Source organism: Muntiacus reevesi, chromosome 13 (assembly GCF_963930625.1).
Source record: "Muntiacus reevesi chromosome 13, mMunRee1.1, whole genome shotgun sequence".
Taxonomy (NCBI): Eukaryota; Metazoa; Chordata; class Mammalia; order Artiodactyla; family Cervidae; genus Muntiacus; species Muntiacus reevesi.
Genome location: NC_089261.1, coordinates 59963613 through 59983761, shown reverse-complemented (window position 1 = coordinate 59983761; position 20149 = coordinate 59963613). Strand labels below are relative to the sequence as shown.

Genomic DNA, 20149 nt, shown 5'->3' with positions numbered 1-20149 from the left:
AGTGAGGATGACTGTGGGAAGGCGGTTGCTGTTGTCTGGCAAGTGGTCACTGGAGAAGGCAATGGCACCCCACTCCAGTACTCTTGCCTGGAAAATCCCATGGACGGAGGTGCCTGGTGGGCTGCAGTCCATGGGGTTGCTAAGAGTCAGACACGACTGAGCGACTTCCCTTTCACTTTTCACTTTCATGCATTGGAGAAGGCGATGGCAACCCACTGCAGTGTTCTTGCCTGGAGAATCCCAGGGACGGAGGAGCCTGGTGGGCTGCTATCTATGGGGTCGCACAGAGTCGGACACAACTGAAGCGACTTAGCAGCAGCAGCAGCAGCAGCAGCAAGTGGTCACAAGGCCCACATTGTATTGGGGGCAAAGAGGCATAAAGTATGAGTAAAAGGCCCCCACAACTCGGAGAGAGGAGGTGACAGATTTAACAATAATGAGAGAGAATTGGCTGGGTTTGAAATTAATTGTTTTGGAGTTAAGGTAGCATTATAAGGTGACTTCACAGTCTGAGGTTGGGTGGTACCTTAACCTTTGTGAGAAGACTGTTATGGGTTCAATTTAGAACATTTTGAATTTTTTTCAAAATTACATGTTGAATTTCTCTCTGTGAGGCCTCTGTCATGATAGGAACAGGATTGTTGTTCAGTGCTCTTCTCTGCTCACTGGTCAGGAAATGTTTGGGTTGAGCTGAGTTTGGGATTGGGTAAGGGTGCAGTCCCTGCTTGAGATGACTGCTAGGGAGCGGTATCTATGGGCCTGAGGTTCAGAAGAGAGGGTCTTGATTTGAGATGTAGATGTGGCATCCTTCAATATAGGTGATGCCTTGGGGATGAATGAGAAGAAAAGAGGGTCAAGGCCTTACTCCTGAACATAGGAATCTGCAGGAAAAGGGGGTCAGTGGAGAATGTGGTGAGGAGGCCACGTATGGAGAGAGTTTGGAGAGCGGTCAAACTGTCTTAATTTTGCCTTTTACTACCATGTAGGTGATAAAATTTACTCACTTATGCATTTGTTTATTCAGTAAACAGGCCTATTAAAGCCCAATAAGACTTAAGGTAATTTTCAATTGTCACTAAGTTTTATTTTCTGTGGACTCTTCAAGTCGTGTTGAGTATTCTTTCACCATTTATGTTATTGACTAATTTACTGTTCTCTTTTGTGAAGGAAACTTTTCAGTATACGCTCTTCAGATGGGCTGAAGAACTCGATGCTCTCAGTAGAACACAAGACCTACTTGGCTGCTATGAGCAAGCCTTGGAACTGTTTCCTGATGATGAAGTGATTTGCAACAGTATGGGGGAGCATCTCTTCAGGTGTGCGTTGGTTTCAGTATTATAAGTTCAGAATTATTCTGGATCTGTCTGAATTGGATAAATGTGTAGTACAGTAATTTGAGCAGGAAAAGTTTACTACAAAGAATTATTAACTTTAAAGGGATCAGACTAGAGAGTTGGCTAGTGAGAAGTAAAGAGAAATCAAAAGCATGTAGGAGTAGTAGATGCAATATAATAATTTTACATCATATACTGTGTAATAGCTGCTGCCCTTGAGGCTGAGATCAGGTATCCATGAAAGAGTTCCTTTCCCTGGACTGAGATATACAGACCTTGTTGGAGAGGTCATAGCCTGAGTGCCAGGGTGGCAGAGAAGTCACTGAGGTCCCTTGCTGGGGAACCTTCTTGTAAACCGTTCTCCAGAACTTCCTGGAAGCTTGGCATTTCCTTTCCTAAGAGTGCCATTCACTCTTTGGGTTCTACAATGTATTTTTTTTTTTTGCTTATACCATACCCAAAAGAAATAGTCTGATTCTGTTTCTTTAAAATTCGTGGGATGCTTAGAGCTGCTTGCAAAGGGGTATGAATATGGAAGGGTTCTGCCGGCTCAGTTCTCTTCATCATGTGGACCATACGCTGGTGTGGTGCATAAATCACCCGTCAGTAACAGAGAGGTATAGGAATAGAGATTGTGAGTGAACATTTAGAAACCTGAATAGCAGTTTGCGTAAATCCAAGCACGTGGTCAGGTAACTCACTTGTTGAGGAGAGCATGGGCCACTCTGATGGCTCTGAAATCTCATGTGGGAGCTTCACAGCAGCTAACCCTGTGCAGTACAAGTGTGTTGGCCTACAGGTGGGTAGCTATTTTACAAAGAGAGGGAGTTTTTAGATGGTTTAAGAAGCAAGGTGGTTTGAGAAGTTTTTTTCCTTCCGTCTTTTGTTATTGATTTGCTCATATATAATTCAGTAGTAATTTTTGGGTGACTCACCTTTGATTTTTTTTTCTTCGGACACAATGACTCTCTTTTTGCAGTCATATTCACTTGGTTTCTGTTATTTTTAATTAAAATATATAATTTTAGTAACAAGTACAACAAAATATATAATTTTTTTTTTTTTCATTTTTTTTTTTTAAATTTTATTTTTTATTTTTTATTTTTCAGTGGGTTTTGTCATACATTGGTATGAATCAGCCATAAAGATACACGTGTTCCCCATCCCGGTCCCCCATCCCACCTCCCTCTCCACCCGATTCCTCTGGGTCTTCCCAGCCCACCAGGCCCGAGCACTTGACTCATGCATCCCACCTGGGCTGGTGGTCTGTTTCACCACAGATAATATACATGCTGTTCTTTCGAAACATCCCACCCTCACCTTCTCCCACAGAGTTCAAAAGTCTGTTCTGTACATCTGCGTCTCTTCTTCTGCCCTGCATATAGGGCCATCGTTACCATCTTTCTAAATTCCGTATATATGTGTTAGTATACTGTAATGTTCTTTATCTTTCTGGCTTACTTCACTCTGTATAATGGGCTCCAGTTTCATCCATCTCATTAGAACTGAAAAATATATAATTTTAGTAACAAGTGTAAATTGGTCTGGCTGCAAATATGCTAACTCTTGATGACCATTCTGCTCGGTTGAAGGCACAGCAGAGAGACACCTGCTAGCCATAGGCATTAGTATCTTTTACAGGGAAGTGGTTTTTAGAAACCTGGTGTTCTAGAAAGTTGTTTAAATGGAAGATGACTAGGAGAGCTTCTACTATACATTAGTAAAGTAGTTATTTCATAGTCAGGTCCTTGTTAGTGTCCTGGAATGCATAAATATAATAGGGATTTAGAAAGGAAAGAAGTAAATGAGACTCGCAGTCCTCACTGAGGGCTTCCCACGGAGACGGCACTTGTGTTGGGTAGGATTTAGGGTGCTGGAGGGGGGTTCTCAGGCTTCATGAGTGACATGAACCAAGGCATTAACAGTTTATAGTTGAATGTTTCTTTTGTCATTTTTCATTGTAGAATGGGCTTTAGAGATGAAGCAGCTGGGTATTTTCATAAAGCAGTGAAGCTAAACCCTGATTTCAATGATGCAAAGGAGAATTTTTATCGTGTTGCAAACTGGTTGGTGGAACGCTGGCACTTTATCATGCTTAATGACACCAAAAGGAACACAATTTATAACGCAGCAATCCAAAAGGCGGTGTGTTCGGGCTCCAAAAGTGTTTTGGATATTGGAGCAGGAACTGGAATACTTAGGTTTGTTGGAATTGTGTTTTAATTACATATACATGTATACTAATGTAAATTAAAGATTTTATCAAATGTCGAAAATTTTGACAGTGAAATTTAAAAATAGAGATTAATTTATTTCTCATAATCTTGTTAAGATTATTCATGCAGCTATTATTATTGTCATTTTCACTATAACTTTTTCTTTATTAAGAACTTGACATAGCCATCAAGAAACATTTGGAATTAACACTGAAATTTTGCATAATGCTTTTTTGAGTAGATTTTACATTAACATTCTGGTTGAGTCTAGTTTTTAAAAGTCTATTAGCCTTCTGCATGACAGTTGTCTTAGTAAGGTGGATGTTACGATTTATTGTCTGATTTGTTTCTTGGCGAGAATATTAGTTCATTTTTTCAAATGCAGAGTAAATAATGGTTGTGGTAAAGAATAAAAGGAAAACCCCGTGTTTCATAATTTCACTGAAATTTGGAAAGAAAACAGTAGATTATTTTTTTGACGGAACACTTTTCCCCCCTGTAGCATGTTTGCTAGGAAAGCTGGAGCACCTTCTGTGTATGCCTGTGAGTTATCCAAGACCATGTATGAACTTGCCTGTGACGTAGTGGCAGCAAACAAGATGGAAGAAGGGATCAAACTCTTACACATGAAGTCGCTTGACATAAAAATTCCAAAACACATTCCTGAAAGGTATTACGCCATGAACTAATTTTACTGTTTATAGTCCACTATTTTACTTCTTAAAAATTAAGATACTCACATTTCTAGCTTCTAGTCCAAATAGAAATGCTGAAACCTTTATATTGTGAAGGTACAGATATAGGATAGTTCAGCATAAGATAAATTTTCATAATGTCATATTCTTGACAAAGAAGATTTGAACATCTTGAGAAAAATATGCAGCAAGGGATTTAATCAATAAACTTCAGCTTTAGCAAGTTACTTTATCTTTGTTCATTCTAGTATTCTGGTTGTGAAAATGGGTCATACCTCCTATGTGGTACATAGCTATTTAAAAATTGTAAACGTAATGCATGAGTAGATTAAGCTTGCTGGACTTAATCACATTCAGTGTTAATATTCTTGGCTAAAATGAAAGCTTTGGAAGCATCAGCTGTCAATGTATTTTGACTTCCCCTCTTCAGATGCTTTGACTATTATGTCATAAGTCTCAACTTTTTAGTGTTATTTCATTTTGGTCCATATCACAAGGGGATGGAATTTTAGAGCTAGAGGGGATTTAAAAATCGTCTGGTCCAACAAACTATCATTTTTAGATGCAGTTTTCTCTGTAGCACTTGTGTTACTACCTCCCCTGGGCAGTCTCTCTTTTCGTCTTACTTAAATTCAGTTCACATTGAAACAGGGCTTTTTTGTACTCTGTCATCCATGGGACTATGATTTTGAAAAGTCTTCCTCCATATATGTATGAGAATATTTAAATTTACGTGATAGTTATGCTTTTCAGTTGTCTCTAGGTTTGTTTTCATGAAAGAAGTCCTGTTAGGTTGTTGAGGCAGATATTAAATACATTTTATAGAAATAGTGTCCTCAACTGTCTTAGTCTGATCAGGCTGCCATTGACAAAATCCCACAGACTAGAGTGGCTGGAATTACAGACGTTTATCTTCTCACAGCTCTGGAGGCTGGAAGTCCATGATCATGGGTGCTGGCAAATTTGGATTCCGGCTGGAGCTCTATTGCTAGCTTTACAGATAGTCGTCCTATTGTGTCCTTACATGGCGTTTCCTCTGTGTCCGCGAGGAGAGAGAGATCAGTGCTTTTGATCACCTCCACTTTTATTAGGGCACAGGTCCCATCAGATTAGGACTTCACTCTTATGACCTCATTGAACCTGAATTAACGTCGTAAAGATCTATCTCCAAATACAGTCACACTGGGAGTTAGCGCTTCAGTGTGACTTTTGGTTGGTACCCAATTCAGTACATAGTGTGAGTCAAAGTTACATTACCTTAATCCACTTTTTTCTCACACATAGTTCTATAGAAAGGATGTATTGACTTTGAATGAAGAGATATGGTTTATAATAATAATAATCTGTTGTTGTCTAGTCACTAAGTCGTGTCCAACTCTTTGCGACCCTGTGGACTGTAGCCTGCCAAGGCCCCCTCTCCTTGGGATTTCTTAGGCAAGAATACTGGAGTGGGTTGCCATTTCCTTCTCCAGAGGCTCTGCTGACTCAGTGATCCAACTCATGCCTCCTGCATTGCAGGCAGATTCTTTACTGCTTGAGACAGCAGTGAATCCCAATAATAATAATTAATAATGATTTATTTTTACCTTGAGCAAATCTAGAGACTTGGAAGATGTCATATGATTTGAGATGCCTTTTGCATTCTAAATATATGCAATCATGAATACGGAAAATTTTGTGTATGTATAGAAAATACTGGTTTCAGGCACAGTGCCATACTGTGCTTCAGTCGTGTCCAACTGAAGTCGTGACCCCATGGACTGTAGCCTGCCAGACTCCTCTGTCCATGGGATTCTCCAGGCAAAAATACTGAAGGGGGTTGCCATTCCCTTCTCCAGGGGATCTTCCTGACCCAGGGATTGAACACGTATGTCTTACGTCTAACCTGCATTGGCAGGCGGGTTCTTAACCACTAGTGCCACCTGTGAAGCCCACAGGCGCAGTAGAGGATACTAAAGTTGTTTTCTGTTATCACGGAAGCTATAGTCAAGATAGGAAGATAAGGAATATTCTTGAAAATATCTTTTTCTTGTAACTACAGAAATGAATGATACTGGCAGTGAGTACTAAAGAAGTTCGATGAAGGGAGAAACTTTTTTTTGGTGTTTTTGGATGAGATTTTCTAGAAAGAATAGAGAGAGACCAGAACTCTGCGGGTTAGGCTTTGGTGAAAACTCCAGGTGTGGTAAAGCACGGGAGGCGACAGGAGGGGGACAGTCAACATATGAGAGATAAACATGGGTAATGGAAGTGGGGGAAGGGTTTGGAGGGGAGGTTCTCTCCTGCACTCCATGTTGTCTGTAGGGGAGTCACTGATGGTAGGAAGTATTTGTATAGAACATTGGGGATGGATGTCCAGTTACTCAGGGTTAAGGAGCGGGACTGGTAAAAGTAACGGATATGAACCAATCCTTAGGGTCTAGGCAATGAAAGAATAACCCAGGAGGCAGCAGGTCAAGTGAAGGTTGTCTGTGACCCCTACTGTCCCCGCCACGAAGCTGCCAGTGGAGAACAGAGGAGCCTTGGAGCAACATTAGAGTTCCTTAGGATTCAAGGGTGGATGTTAAACATGAAATGTACGAGAAAATTTTATATTTGTGCTGTGTCTATAATATATTCTTCCTTCTCTCAGCTTTGACATCTTTTACATAAATAGCATGATATTTTACTTACATATATCTTTAAAAAATCATTCTATAGAGTGTCCCTAGTTGTAACAGAAACTGTCGATGCAGGTTTATTTGGAGAAGGAATTGTGGAGAGTTTGATTCATGCATGGGAGCATTTACTTTTGCAGCCAAAGGTAAGCAGCATAAAAACACTTAAATTTGATTAAGAATTCATTATTCAGTAGATGGTTCATTGAGCCCCTAGCGTAGTTGCAAAGCAATAGGAAATGCATCTCACTATTGAGGTACAAACTATGTAGCTGGCAGGAAATCCATGTGCACAAAATACGTTTAATAACATAGTGCAGTGTATTCTTGTGTGCCCAAATAGGGTATACAGGCAGGAGTTCTTAGGAATTGACGTTGTGTGATGAAGGGATTGACTCTGGAATTCTTGAGTGAGGTTGAGAAATGGAAGTATTTTGAGCTTTACAGCTTCACTGCTCATATTGTATATTTGGCAAATTTACCAAAGGGGAATGTAGTGGGTAACTGGTGTGGTACGATTTTAAGGTACCACTTGGACCTAGGCTGGACAGAATTGGCTCTTATAATTGCCAAGTTGTATTTTACATTGAAATCCTCTAATGTGGCCCATAAACTGTAGCTTTCATGTATATATTGATATATGTATTATGAAAGAAAGGATTTTAACATGTAATAAGAATTGACTACTTACAGAAAATTACTTGCATTTAAAATAGCTAATGAAAGGTTGAAAGAAGAGCAGTTTGTTTTTCAAGTAGGTAATGGTGATTTTGGCCTCTTCATTAAAGTCATACCCGGAGATCTTTTCTCGTGTGCAAATTAGAGGCTTCTAGCTCCTGCCTCCCTCCCTCCCTTCCATCTTACTAGTACTTAAAAAAAAAATTTATACGTATACACACACACGCGTATATATGATATATGTATACTTACACATATATATTCATATATATATATAAATGGAAATAAACTTTTTAAAGGAAAAAAACTTAATCTGTTTATCATTAACTATTGTTTTTCTAAGCTTTTTATAAATTTTCATAGCTTGCCATCATACACACATATTTTGACAAAAATATTTTGACATCAATGTAACAGAATATAATTTTTACTGTTATATTTTTAGACCAAAGGTGAAAATGGTAATTGTGAAAAATATGGGAAAGTTATACCAGCAAGTGCTGTTATATTTGGGATGGCAGTAGAATGTGCAGAGATAAGAAGACATCATAGGTAAGTGATTATTTAAACAGTAAATATTAAAAAAAATATTTCAGTAATTTTGAGGAGTTGCCTGTACTTAAAACGTTATTTAGTGCACTTTCGGATGAGAATGTATCATCTTCTGACCTTTACATTCTTGATATTTGTTCCAGTCTTAATTTTATTTTTGCCCTTTTTTTTTTTTTTGCGTCTTTAAAACTTTCTTCAAAGATAAGAAACCCGACTCTTGGATTAACAATCAGGACATCCATCCCCAATGTTCTATACAAATACTTCCTACCATCAGTGACTCCCCTACAGACAACATGGAGTGCAGGAGAGAGCCTCCCCTCCAAACCCTTCCCCCACTTCCATTACCCATGTTTATCTCTCATATGTTGACTGTCCCCCTCCTGTCGCCTCCCGTGCTTTACCACACCTGGAGTTTTCACCAAAGCCTAACCCGCAGAGTTCTGGTCTCTCTCTATTCTTTCTAGAAAATCTCATCCAAAAACACCAAAAAAAAGTTTCTCCCTTCATCGAACTTCTTTAGTACTCACTGCCAGTATCATTCATTTCTGTAGTTACAAGAAAAAGATATTTTCAAGAATATTCCTTATCTTCCTATCTTGACTATAGCTTCCGTGATAACAGAAAACAACTTTAGTATCCTCTACTGCGCCTGTGGGCTTCACAGGTGGCACTAGTGGTTAAGAAACCCGACTCTTGGATTAACAATCAGCTTTCAGTTTTCCAGTGGAAAATTTTAATTTTGATACAACATAGTATCCTTTTGATGTGTGATAGATTCATGAGAAAAATACTAAGTTCAAACTAATTTTAGAGTGAAATAAAAATATCCATGTGAAAATAATTTTATTTCTCCCAGTTTTCTGTTCTTAATAATTGTTGATATTATAATGCTTTATTGGTACATGGGATGAAATTTTAGGATCTTTGTACCCTCGAGATTCTGAGATTTATGCAGTGTGATACAGGTGAAAATTTTTTTTAGTTATAAAAACTTCTTGGTACTTTTTTTTGAAAATTAATGAATTTTTTTATTTTGCTAAAGTGTTGATCCATAATGTTTCAGGACTTTTTAAGGAGGTCCTCCATCTGATAACTCAGTAGTAGTAAATGTAACACATAAATGTTTTAGGAAATACTGGTGATTCAAGGAAGAAAATAAAAATCATCCTGAGCGCCTCACTGGTAGATAACTACTGCTCATCTTCATAGTATATTCCTCCTTACCTCCTCAGTGTATGTTACAGGGTGATAAGTAAGGTAGTTAGCGATTGGTCAGGCACAGGCACTCACCAGAAAGTGGCCTTTGCCAGCAGGTTGGCTGGATTAGAGTGGGCTAGTTGGTGGTCAGCTCTGTGTAAGTAAATGTGTGTGTGTATAAATTTCATTTTGCTTCAGTAAAAATGATCAGTATCAGTAAATCTGTTAAAATATCAGTAAATATATTAGCTCTAGTGAGCCTCTTCATGTTAATAGATTTGCTTCATGATTTCTTAAGAGTTGTTTCCTAGTGTTGCAGTTCCCAGAGTTTAGAGGTTTTAGGTTTTAAGAAACTTGGTTTATTAGATATAAAAACTAGAAATAAAAAACAGTAATTTTTTCATGCAGAAATAGAAAAAATAGATCAGTGTAACACAATAAAGACTCTAGATACACCTTTGAATTTATAGAGATTTAGTGTGTGATAGAGATGAGGTATTTCATATGAGTGGAGGAAGGATAAACTGTTCAGTAAATGGAGATGAAGTGCTTCACTTGGGTAAAGTTGTTGTTCTTCAGGTGCTCAGTCATGTCTGACTCTGCAACTCCTTGGACTGCAGTACACCAGCCTCCCTGTCCTTCAAATGGTTAAAGTTAGATCTTTACTTTTGATTCCAAAATGAATTAAGTATCTTAAGTGTAAAAAAATCCATTAAGTGGTGAAGGCTTTCCAAAGCAAAACAGAGGGAGGATCTAGAAGCCATAAAAGATGGACGAATTTAACACATTAAAAGAGAGTTGAATGTCTGGTGAAAGATAGTATAAAGTTAAAAGGCAGATGACAAGCTGAGGTAAAATTTCCAACTTTTAGAATAAAGTTGGAGAAGACTCTTGAGAGTCCCTTGGACTGCAAGGAGATCAGCCAGTGCATCCTAAAGGAGATCAGTCCTGAGTGTTCATTGGAAGGACTGATGTTGAAGCTGAAACTCCAAGACTTTGGCCACCTGATGTGAAGAGCCGACTCATTTGTAAAGACCCTGATGCTGGGAAAGATTGAAGGCGGGAGGAGAAGGGGACGACAGAGGATGAGATGGTTGGATGGCATCACCAACTCGATGGACATGGGTTTGAGTGAACTCTGGGAGTTCGTGATGGACAGGGAGGCCTGGCGTGCTGCAGTCCATGGGGTTGCAAAGAGTCGGACAGGACTGAGCGACTGAACTGAACTGAAACATATTTGCAATTGTCTATTAATGAGAGAAATGGAAATTAAATCAATAGGATAACATTTGTAACTGTTTACATTCTGAAACATTAAGAATGATTGATAAGGGGAATTCCCTGGTGGCCCAGTGTTTGGGACGCCACATTTTCACTGCCGAGGCCCCAGGTTTGATCCCTGGTCGAGAAAGTGAGATCTTGCAAGCCACACAGTGGGGCCAACGAAAGAGATAATATCCTACTTTGTCATGTTGTTGTTTAGTCACTAAGTTGTGTCTGACTTTTTTGAGACTCCATGAACTGTAGCCCACCAGATTCCTTGTTCATGGGATTTCCCAGGCAAGAATACTGGAGTGGGTTAACATTCCCTTCTCCAGGGGATCTTCCTGGCCCAGGCATTGAACCTGGGTCTCCTGCATTGGCAGATGGATTCTTTACCACCGAGCCACTAGGGAAACCTATTTTCTCATAGATATGGGGAAAATGTATACCCTTTTGGTGCAACATTTTAGTAGCTCAATTTGGCGTTATCTAACAAAACTAAAGGTGTGTTTAGTCTGTTACGTAATGTTTCTACTTCTGATACTTTGTCCTAATAAACGTGTACAGGGATGCTTACACTGTAATTGGAAAAACTAAAACAAAAAACTATCTGCATACTTCTTGCATTCCTGTGAAGCATTCACCCAGTGCAGTACTTTAAAGGAAACAGTTAAGGTGCATATGTAGAGAGGGAAAGAAGTTAATGACGATTAGTGAAAAAGAAGCCATAATTCTAGGAGCAGTGAGCATACATGGCCCTCAAATCTTGGCTTTTGAATACCATTCCTCATCACGGGGAACTGTAACTCCTTGAAGAAATGGCTGCTTCCCAGACTGGGGCAGAAGAGACTGAAGATGACTGTGAAATACCTTGGGTCAGAAATTTAAGGAACTGCTGAAGAAAATGATGTGGGTGATTAAAGGTCACAGGAGCATGTTTGGAAGTGTCTCCCGCTGGCCAAATCTTGGACATTTTAAGTACCAAGATATATAAAGGCAGTTCCATTGAATAAAGTAAGAATCCATAAATCCCTACTTATAACAAATAGATTAATAAATGGAACTAAGATCCTGCAAGCAACATGGTATGACCAAAACAAAATAAAATTGTCCGCATCATGAGAAACAAAAATTGAAGAGATTTAAAGGATAGGACAGCTAAATTGAAACCATGATCCTGTATTGAGAGCAGGGGGGAAATTATACAAGACAGTTTTGATTTATTGATTCAGTTAACTAAATACAGAATATGAACTATATTCTAATATGAAGATGAAATAATACTGCATTTGATGTGTTATGACTAAGAAAATATCCTTTTGTTTATAATAAAGATACACTGAAGTATGTCTATGAAAGGATAAATGGGTATGATGAATGCAATTTTCTCTCAAATGGTTCAGAAGAAAGAGTATATGTGGAGAGAGAGAGAATATGGTACAAATAATGTGGTAGACTATTAAAAACTTGATGAATGTGGTTAAAGGATGTGAGAGTTCTTTAGACTACACTGGGAGCCTTTCTATAAATTTGAAATCATTTTCACAATAAAGAGTTAAGAGCAGAGGAAAATAAGTATAGTGGGTCTGAGCAACATACATACATATGATTATACAGGGAAAGAAAAAGGTGGGAGGGGATACACATCAAACTTCTCACAGGGAGGAAATGGATGCTGTGATGGTGGACTTTCACTTTTTACTACATTGTTTGAAGTTTTGACAGTAAGTTTATGTTCATGTACTAGGTAAGAAATTGAAAGGGAACTTGTCACATTCTTTTGTTTCTGTAACTTGTGATTTCTAATTTAGTTATGGTTAAACTCATTAATACTTCCATTTGATAGTCCATCTTTTTAGACTATAACAAAATAATTTCTAAAAGTAGACTGCATAAAGCCCTGTAAAGACAGAGAGGCTAATAAATGAGTGTGTATGAGAGGAGGTTGAAGTGTTTCCTGTTACAAGATGGTGTTTCTAAAATGCTCATCAAGTGGTTTTCCCAGTGTAAATTTTTATTGACATCAAACATTGTTATAGCAAGCACATAAACCATGCATTTATGATGGATTCAAGAAGTCGATACACTGTGTACCAGTGCTCAGATCATGGTCCAGAACCCCACCCCACCCCACCAGGCCCTTAGGAAGAAACCCCTTCCAGTTACCAGCGCCCCACACTCCCAAGAGTGTCTACTGTCTTGACTTCTGACACCATAGATTATTTTGCCTGTTTTGAATTTCACACAAATGGTATCATACAGTATGAAGTCTCATTCTTGCCTTCCTTATTTCAACACGTCTGTGTTCTTGTGTGTGGTTTGTTGATTCTCATTGCTGCAGAGTATGCCTGTCTTATGAATACACCACAATGCATTCCTCCATTTTGCTGTTGATGGATGTTTAGGTCATATCCAGTTTGGGGAGTATTGTGTTTATAGCACAGCTATAAGCATTCTTAAACATTCTTTTGGTGGTTGTGTGTATGAATTTCCCTTGGCCATGTTTCTGGAAGTGCAAATGTCAGACACCTTGAGGTTCCCATATTAAGAGTGAATCTAGAATAGTCATGTTCAGCCTGAATAGGAGCTATGAAACTCTTTCAAAGTGGTCTTTTTAATTTTATATTCCTACCAGTAGTATACAAGCCTGTATACTTTTCAATACTTAATATGGACTGTTTATTTTTCCCACTCTGTTGGTTGTGTAGCATGACTTTAACTTCATTTCCCTCACGACTGACTTTTCATATTGGCTATTTTTTCTTTTGTGAAGTGTCCGAGTCTTTTGCCCATTTTTGGATTTCTTTTATTGTGGGCTTTAAAAATATATTTTGGATATTTGTCCTTTGTTGAGTAGATGTATTACAAATGTCTTTTACTCAGTGGCTTGCCTTTAACATTCTTCCTGGATATGTTTTGATGAGGGGAGTTCTTAATTTTAGCGTACACCTATTATTTGTTTTCGTTTATAGTTAGTGATTGTGTATGTTAATGTGTATAAGAAATCTTTGTCTATGATGTTTTATTGCATTTTTGTGCTTAATTTTGCTGGATTCAATATTAGACAGTGTTACTTGATTCTTTACAAAAGAAAAAGAAAAAAAAAACCAACCAACCCATGTTTTTCCCTTTCCTCTCTCATTCCCCTTCTCACCAGGGTGGGTGTTAAGGACGTTGCTGGAATCTGTTTGCCAACTAATGTGAAATTTCAGAGCCCGGCTTATTCTTCTGTAGATGGAGAAGAAACAATTGAACCTTATACAACCGAGAAGATGAGTCGAGTTCCTGGAGGATATTTGGCTTTGACAGAGTGCTTTGAAATTATGACAGTAGATTTCAACAATCTTCAGGTAAAAATAAAAATTTAGTTACTGGTTTTAAGCGTTAAATTTCATGCATTGTTTAAAATAGTTAATACATAGGACAGTCTTATGAGTATGCATGGGATTCCACTTACTGTGTATAAGGAAAATGATTATTTGCTTTACTTTTATTTTTTTTTTAAGTTTTATAAACTTTTTGTTTTAAAACATTTATTTATTTATTTTTCATTTATTTTTATTAGTTGGAGGCTAGTTACTTTACTTTTAAATACAGAGGAAAAAATCCCAAAGGTTTTGGGACTGTGCAACGTACCTGGTGCTTTCACATGTGTTCTTAGGTGGCTCGCTTATTTATTTATTTTTGGTTGTACTGGGTCTTCGTTGCTGCGCCTGGACTTTTTCTAGTTGTGGCGAGTGAAGGCTCCTCTTTGTTGCAGAGCATGGGCTGCTCATCGCAGTGTCCTCTCTTGTTGCAGAGCACAGGCCCTAGGACTTGCGGGCTTCAGCAGTTGCCGCGTGAGAGCTTAGCTGTCCCGCGGCATGTGGGATCTTCCCAGACCAGGGATCAAACCCGTTTCCCCTGCATTGGCAGGCGGATTCTTATCCACTGTAACATCAAGGAAGTCCTGAGGTTGCTGTTAAAACAGCATTGCAATACAGTTATAATTATCCTTGTGCTGTTACGTTAATTCCTCCCCAACCCCCGATATGAATGCAAGGGCAGGAATTATAACCTAGATCTTCCAGCTTTTCTCTGTGTCTTTCATTTCAGATTAACAATTTTCCTTGACATGAAACATAACTCAGATCTTTAAGTTGTCTTGGTGTTAGGGTGACCAGCCGTCTTGGCTTGCGCAGGACTGAGAGGTTCCTGAGAAACAGTCTTGGGCAAACCAGGAAGCTGGCATCATCCTAATGTATCTCTGTGTGTGTGCGGGCCTGCACTGAGCAGAGAAAGAGCTCAAGGAGTTTGAGAAAGTTACATCGAGTCCTTCTCTGGTGATCTCTAAGTAAGGCTAAATGTTTAAGTATATTGACCTTAAGTACGTTAAGATTTTCAGATGAAACTTGCCAGGGGACAGAAGACTTTGTGAGTGTCATTTTCACCTAAGATCTTTATAATTTAATAAAAGCTTTCCCCTATTAATTGTTAATAGGTTTTTTGTTTTGTTTTGAGGTGATCTGGAACTAAATTAATACTTTGGCATTGCTGAGGCTGAGCTTTGCCAGCATTTGTTTTCTGATACAGCAGTGTCACAATTTTTTTTTGTTGTTCTTTTAAGTCCTCATCCCTGCATGACTACACACATCCCTTCCTACCCCTTCCCCCTCTCCTCCTCAGTCTCCAGACACAAACCCAGGTTAACATCTGTGCTTCAAAGTGAGTGAAAGTCACTCAGTCATGTCTGACTCTTTGCAACCCCATGGACTATACAGTCCATGGAATTCTCCATTGGAGTGGGTAACCGTCCCCTTTTCCAGGGGATCTTCCCAACCCAGGGATCGAACCCAGGTCTCCCGCATTGCAGGTGGATTCTTTACCAGTTGAGCCACAGGGAAGCCCAAGAATACTGGAGTGGGTAACCTGTCCCTTCTCCGGTGGATCTTCCTGACCGAGGAATTGACCTCTCCCCAACCGGCATCTCTTGCATTGCAGGTGGATTCTTTACTAAGTGATAATCCATGAATTGTTAAGTTCCAATGATCTGAGTTCTACTGACTTACTAGAGTGGCTCACAGAATCAGGGAAGCATGTTACTTATTAGGCTCGTAAGCATTACTTATTACCCTTTTTACTTATTAGGCTTATTAGACAGGGATGTAACTTGGGGACAGTCACATGGAAGAGGTGCATAGGGACAGGGGTGAGCGAAGGCGAGCAGGGCTCCTGTGCTGTCTCCAAGAGCACCCTGCTCCCCGAATCTCCACGCGTTCACCAACATTGTTCCAATATTTTAATGTTTCTTCTCCACAACAACCCCCCAAAAAACACCTTATTAAGACCTTAAATTTGAAAGTAATATCTGCCTGTTTAACATTTTCTAGTAGTACATTAAAAAGGAAGAAGAAAAAGTATATACCTTCCTTTTTAATATCTAGGTCCTTCTTTCCCCAGGTCACCAGCTTGAAATATGTCTTTTCAGACTTGCTTTTCTAATCTGCACACACACACACACACACACACGAGTGCGCACACACATTTTTTAGAATAGAATAATCCCTCTTGTTTCACCACTTGCTACCTTCATTCAACAGTATGTCATGGACTTTTTCTACATCAGTCATATGTATCTGCCTCATTGTAATAACTCATGGTATTCCCTACCATATACTGTGTATCACATCTTCCCATTCAGTATGCTTAGATGGTTATAGGTGTGCTGTGATTTTGATGCCCTAAGGGTTCTGGGCAGGGCTGAGAACTTATAGAAATGGGAAGTGATGTGATACTGGGGCATGCATGTATTAAATGTCTAAAATCCTCTTATTCCTTTTACCTTTTTATCAGGAATTAAAAAGCCTTGCAACTAAAAAGCTTGATAAGATTGGTATCCCCGTCACTAAGGAAGGCACACTTGATGCCGTCGTGGTTTGGTTTGTACTCCAGCTTGATGACGAGCACAGTTTATCCACAAGTCCTAGTGAGGAAACGTGCTGGGAACAGGCTGTCTACCCTGTTCATGATCTTGCAGGTATACCTTGTCTAACTTTTTGTTGTTTTTCTTTAAAAAAAAAAAATGTTGTCGTAATCCTCTAAGCATTTGAGTCAGAGTCAGAAAATTGAATGCGAAGTTTCCAGTCAAGGGAGACTGGTTAAATCTTTCAAAATTTGCTCTTCCTTTGTTTTTTAAAAGTAGTTTTAAGTGATATGTATGGTTAAGAGAGACTTAAATCAACGTGTACACACTGCTGCATTTAAACTAGATAACCAGCAAGGGTCCGCTGTAGTGCACAGGGAACGCTGCCGAACACTCTGTAATAACCTAAATGGGAAAAGAATTTGAAAAAGAATAGATACGTGTATATGTACAACTGCTCTACACCTGGAACTAACACAACATTGTTAATCAACTGTACTCCAATATTAAAAAAAAACAAGGTTAAAACACAAATCTGCTGCATACCATTCAAAAATATGTATCATTAAATCACTTCTTCGGCTCTGATTACTCTTGTTATGAGTAGATGATTGAAATGCTAGTCCATTTTTTGGGAACACAGTGGAGAAATATTACTTACAGAGCAAATATTTTTATTGCTCACAGAATCTGATGGCATCTGTGGAGCCGCAGGCCTTAAAAATATGCACACTCATATAAGTACAAAATCTTGCAGTTTAGAGTTCATGAATCCATGAACTTACCTAGGGAAGTCCTATATTAAAGATACTTTTTATTTACCTACTTTGTAAAAATATATTTATTTTTTTATCACGTGGGGTCTCTTAGTTGTGGCATTTGGGATCTAGTTCGCTGAACAGGGATCGAACCTTGGCCCCCTGCATTGGGAGCGTGGAGTCTTAGCCACTGGACCACCAGGGAAAGTCCCAAAGATAACTTTTATAAAGAAAGTTTTTACTAGTAATTTGATGTGGTTCAATATAGTTTACAGCAGTTGTATTACATAGAAAAATTCTACTGCTTTATAACTGGAAGGTAATGTTTACTTCTGTATAGTCTGTCCATCAAGGATCTAATTTGGCAAGGCCGTTAAGTCATGGAATCAGCATAGTATTGTGGCAGAGTATGGTTCTAGACTCAGTCAGATAAATTTGAAATCGGATCTTTGCTAACACTCCTTTGCTGGTCTTGCTGGTTATTTCTTAGAGCTTTTGTTATGTGATTTATAAAAATGGAAAGGTGCTGGGAATTCCCTGGTGGTCCAGGGGTTAGGACTCCCAGCTTCTGTCGTGGGGGCACCGGTTTCAATCCCTGGCCAGGGAACTAGGATCCTGTGAGCTGTGTTGCGGTTGTGCTAAGAAAGAAAAAGAAAAGTGAGGCGGTGACAATGCTGTCTACTTTGCAGGATTGTTGTAGGAGTTATTAGACATACTGAATGTAAAATGCCTACCATAGTGACTAGCACTGAATAAGTAACATTTTAAAATTTTGTTTGTTTGTTCTAATTCTCAGTAACTTAGTATTTTTTAAAAAATCCTTAGGGAAAGGATATTTTAAATGTGTAAACACAAGAATAGCAACTTGTATTTTCAACGGGCTTGATGGCTAAGAAAGTGCAATTATGTTTACACTTTATAAAGTTTTACCACGTGTGAAAGCTCATGGACAATACAGTCTTTTTATTATTGTTACTTTTATTTATTTATTTTTGGTTGCACTGGGTTCTCATTGCTGGTTGTGATGAGAGGGGCTCCTCTTTTTCTGCAATGTGCAGGCTTCTCTTTGAGTGGCTGCTTTTGTGGTGGAGTGCAGGCTCTAGACACACGGGCTTCAGTAGTGGTGGACTTTAGAGCCGGCGGCGTGTGGAATCTTCCCGGTTCAGGGATCGGACCTGTGTCCCCTGCATGGGAGGGCAGATTCCTAACCGCTGTACCACCGGGGAAGTCCACGATATAGTTTGTATTGTAGGAGTTAGTCCTTCCTTACCTTTTCAGATTTCTAAACATTTAAGAATATCTAAACACTTAGAGTTAAGAAATATTACTGATAAGGTGCTATTGAATGCTGCCTTGTTTTTTCAGAAATTTCTCTTAGAGAAAAGAATGTCCCTTTAAGCAAAAGTGAGGTTTGGTATTGATTTCTGAATTTCCTCTATCTTTGTTATTGCTGGCTTCGTTAACAAAGAAGATTGGAAGTCTCCTATAGTCCTTCCCCCACCCTCTATTATGGGGTCATTGATGATGCGTAGTGATTACAGTAAAAGCACTATAATGCTGTTAGTTAGGGTCGTATAATGAGCTGTTGAATCTACTATGCTGTAAGTTAATTGGCTCTTCAGACATCAATTTTTCCTTATGTAAAGCTGAAGGCATTTCCCTAGTTTTTTTTAAAGACAGATTAATTCACTTAATTGTAATTAAGTCCATAAATGTAGTCTTTCCTGTAGTTGTTTAAAACATGGGGGGAGGACCGAGGTGTTTGTGTGATCCTTGGGCTTATAAACACTCACATTCATCGATTACATATTTTTTTTCCCTTTTTTCCTGTTTTATAAAGACTACTGGATAAAGCCTGGGGACCAGGTGATGATGGAAGTGTCTTGTCAAGATTGTTACTTAAGAATCCAGAGTATCAATGTCTTCCACTCAGAACATGAGATGGAGGTCGGGAAAAGTTTTACCAGGAATAAAGACTTGCTGTCTTTCGGAAATGAGGCTGAACTCTGTAGTGCTCTGGCCAACCTTCAGACCAGTAAGCCAGATGTTGTGGAGCAGACGTGTGTATTGGAATCTACAGAAATTGCTTTGCTTAATAACATCCCATACCACGAAGGCTTTAAAATGGCAATGAAGAAAGTGTTGTCTTCATTGACTCCGGAGAAACTGGGTCAGGCCATGGATACTCAGTGTCAGAATAAGGAGATGAGCTGTGAAAGTGGGCCGAGTGATGCTGACCGGAGCATCCCTGAGCCTTTGTATGTGTTAGATGTGTCTGAGGGCTTCTCTGTTCTGCCTGTGATTGCTGGCACCCTCGGGCAGGTTAAACCTTACAGTTCTGTGGAGAAAGACCAGCATCGTGTCACTCTGGACCTCATATGTGAAGCCAATCACTTTCCTAAAGACACACTTGAGTTTTGGTTGAGACACGTGGAAGATGAGTCTGCTGTGTTGCAAAGGCCAAAATCAGACAAATTGTGGAGTATAATTATATTGGATGTCATTGAGCCATCTGGACTCATTCAGCAGGAAATAATGGAAAAGGCTGCAATATCCAGGTAAAACACAAAAATACAACCTTTGGATTATTTGAGCTCAGACTTCATGTAAAGTCTTTTATTTCCTTAATAGCATAACTGCACGAATGAGTCATGATCATTGTGTGTTCCTTAAGCTTTGCTTTTCAGGACCTGTGACTTCGTGTCTTTCTTTTTCTGTGCATGTTGTTATTGTTGTTGTTTTTTTTTCCCCCTAAAGGAATCCCCCCTGAATTTATATGTTTTAACTTTTGTGGTGTACACACAGTATAGGAGCACTGGTGAGAATGCCTACCAAATTGTGGCAGCAGAAGGCAGATTGTCAGGAAAAAAGCATTTGCTTATATAGTTAACTAT

At 39.0% G+C, this 20149-nt stretch overlaps 1 protein-coding gene across 1 annotated transcript in view; it reads left to right on the top strand.

Moving 5' to 3' along the window:
• The window catches only part of PRMT9 (protein arginine methyltransferase 9), a 31913-nt gene that overhangs the window by 1780 nt on the left and 9984 nt on the right, over positions 1 to 20149 (top strand). The window contains exons 2-9 of the mRNA XM_065904879.1: positions 1168 to 1316; positions 3299 to 3535; positions 4053 to 4220; positions 6946 to 7048; positions 8026 to 8132; positions 13753 to 13945; positions 16428 to 16611; positions 19096 to 19813. Coding sequence (XP_065760951.1) covers positions 1168 to 1316; positions 3299 to 3535; positions 4053 to 4220; positions 6946 to 7048; positions 8026 to 8132; positions 13753 to 13945; positions 16428 to 16611; positions 19096 to 19813 — 1859 coding nt within the window. The remainder of the gene's footprint in view (positions 1 to 1167; positions 1317 to 3298; positions 3536 to 4052; positions 4221 to 6945; positions 7049 to 8025; positions 8133 to 13752; positions 13946 to 16427; positions 16612 to 19095; positions 19814 to 20149) is intronic.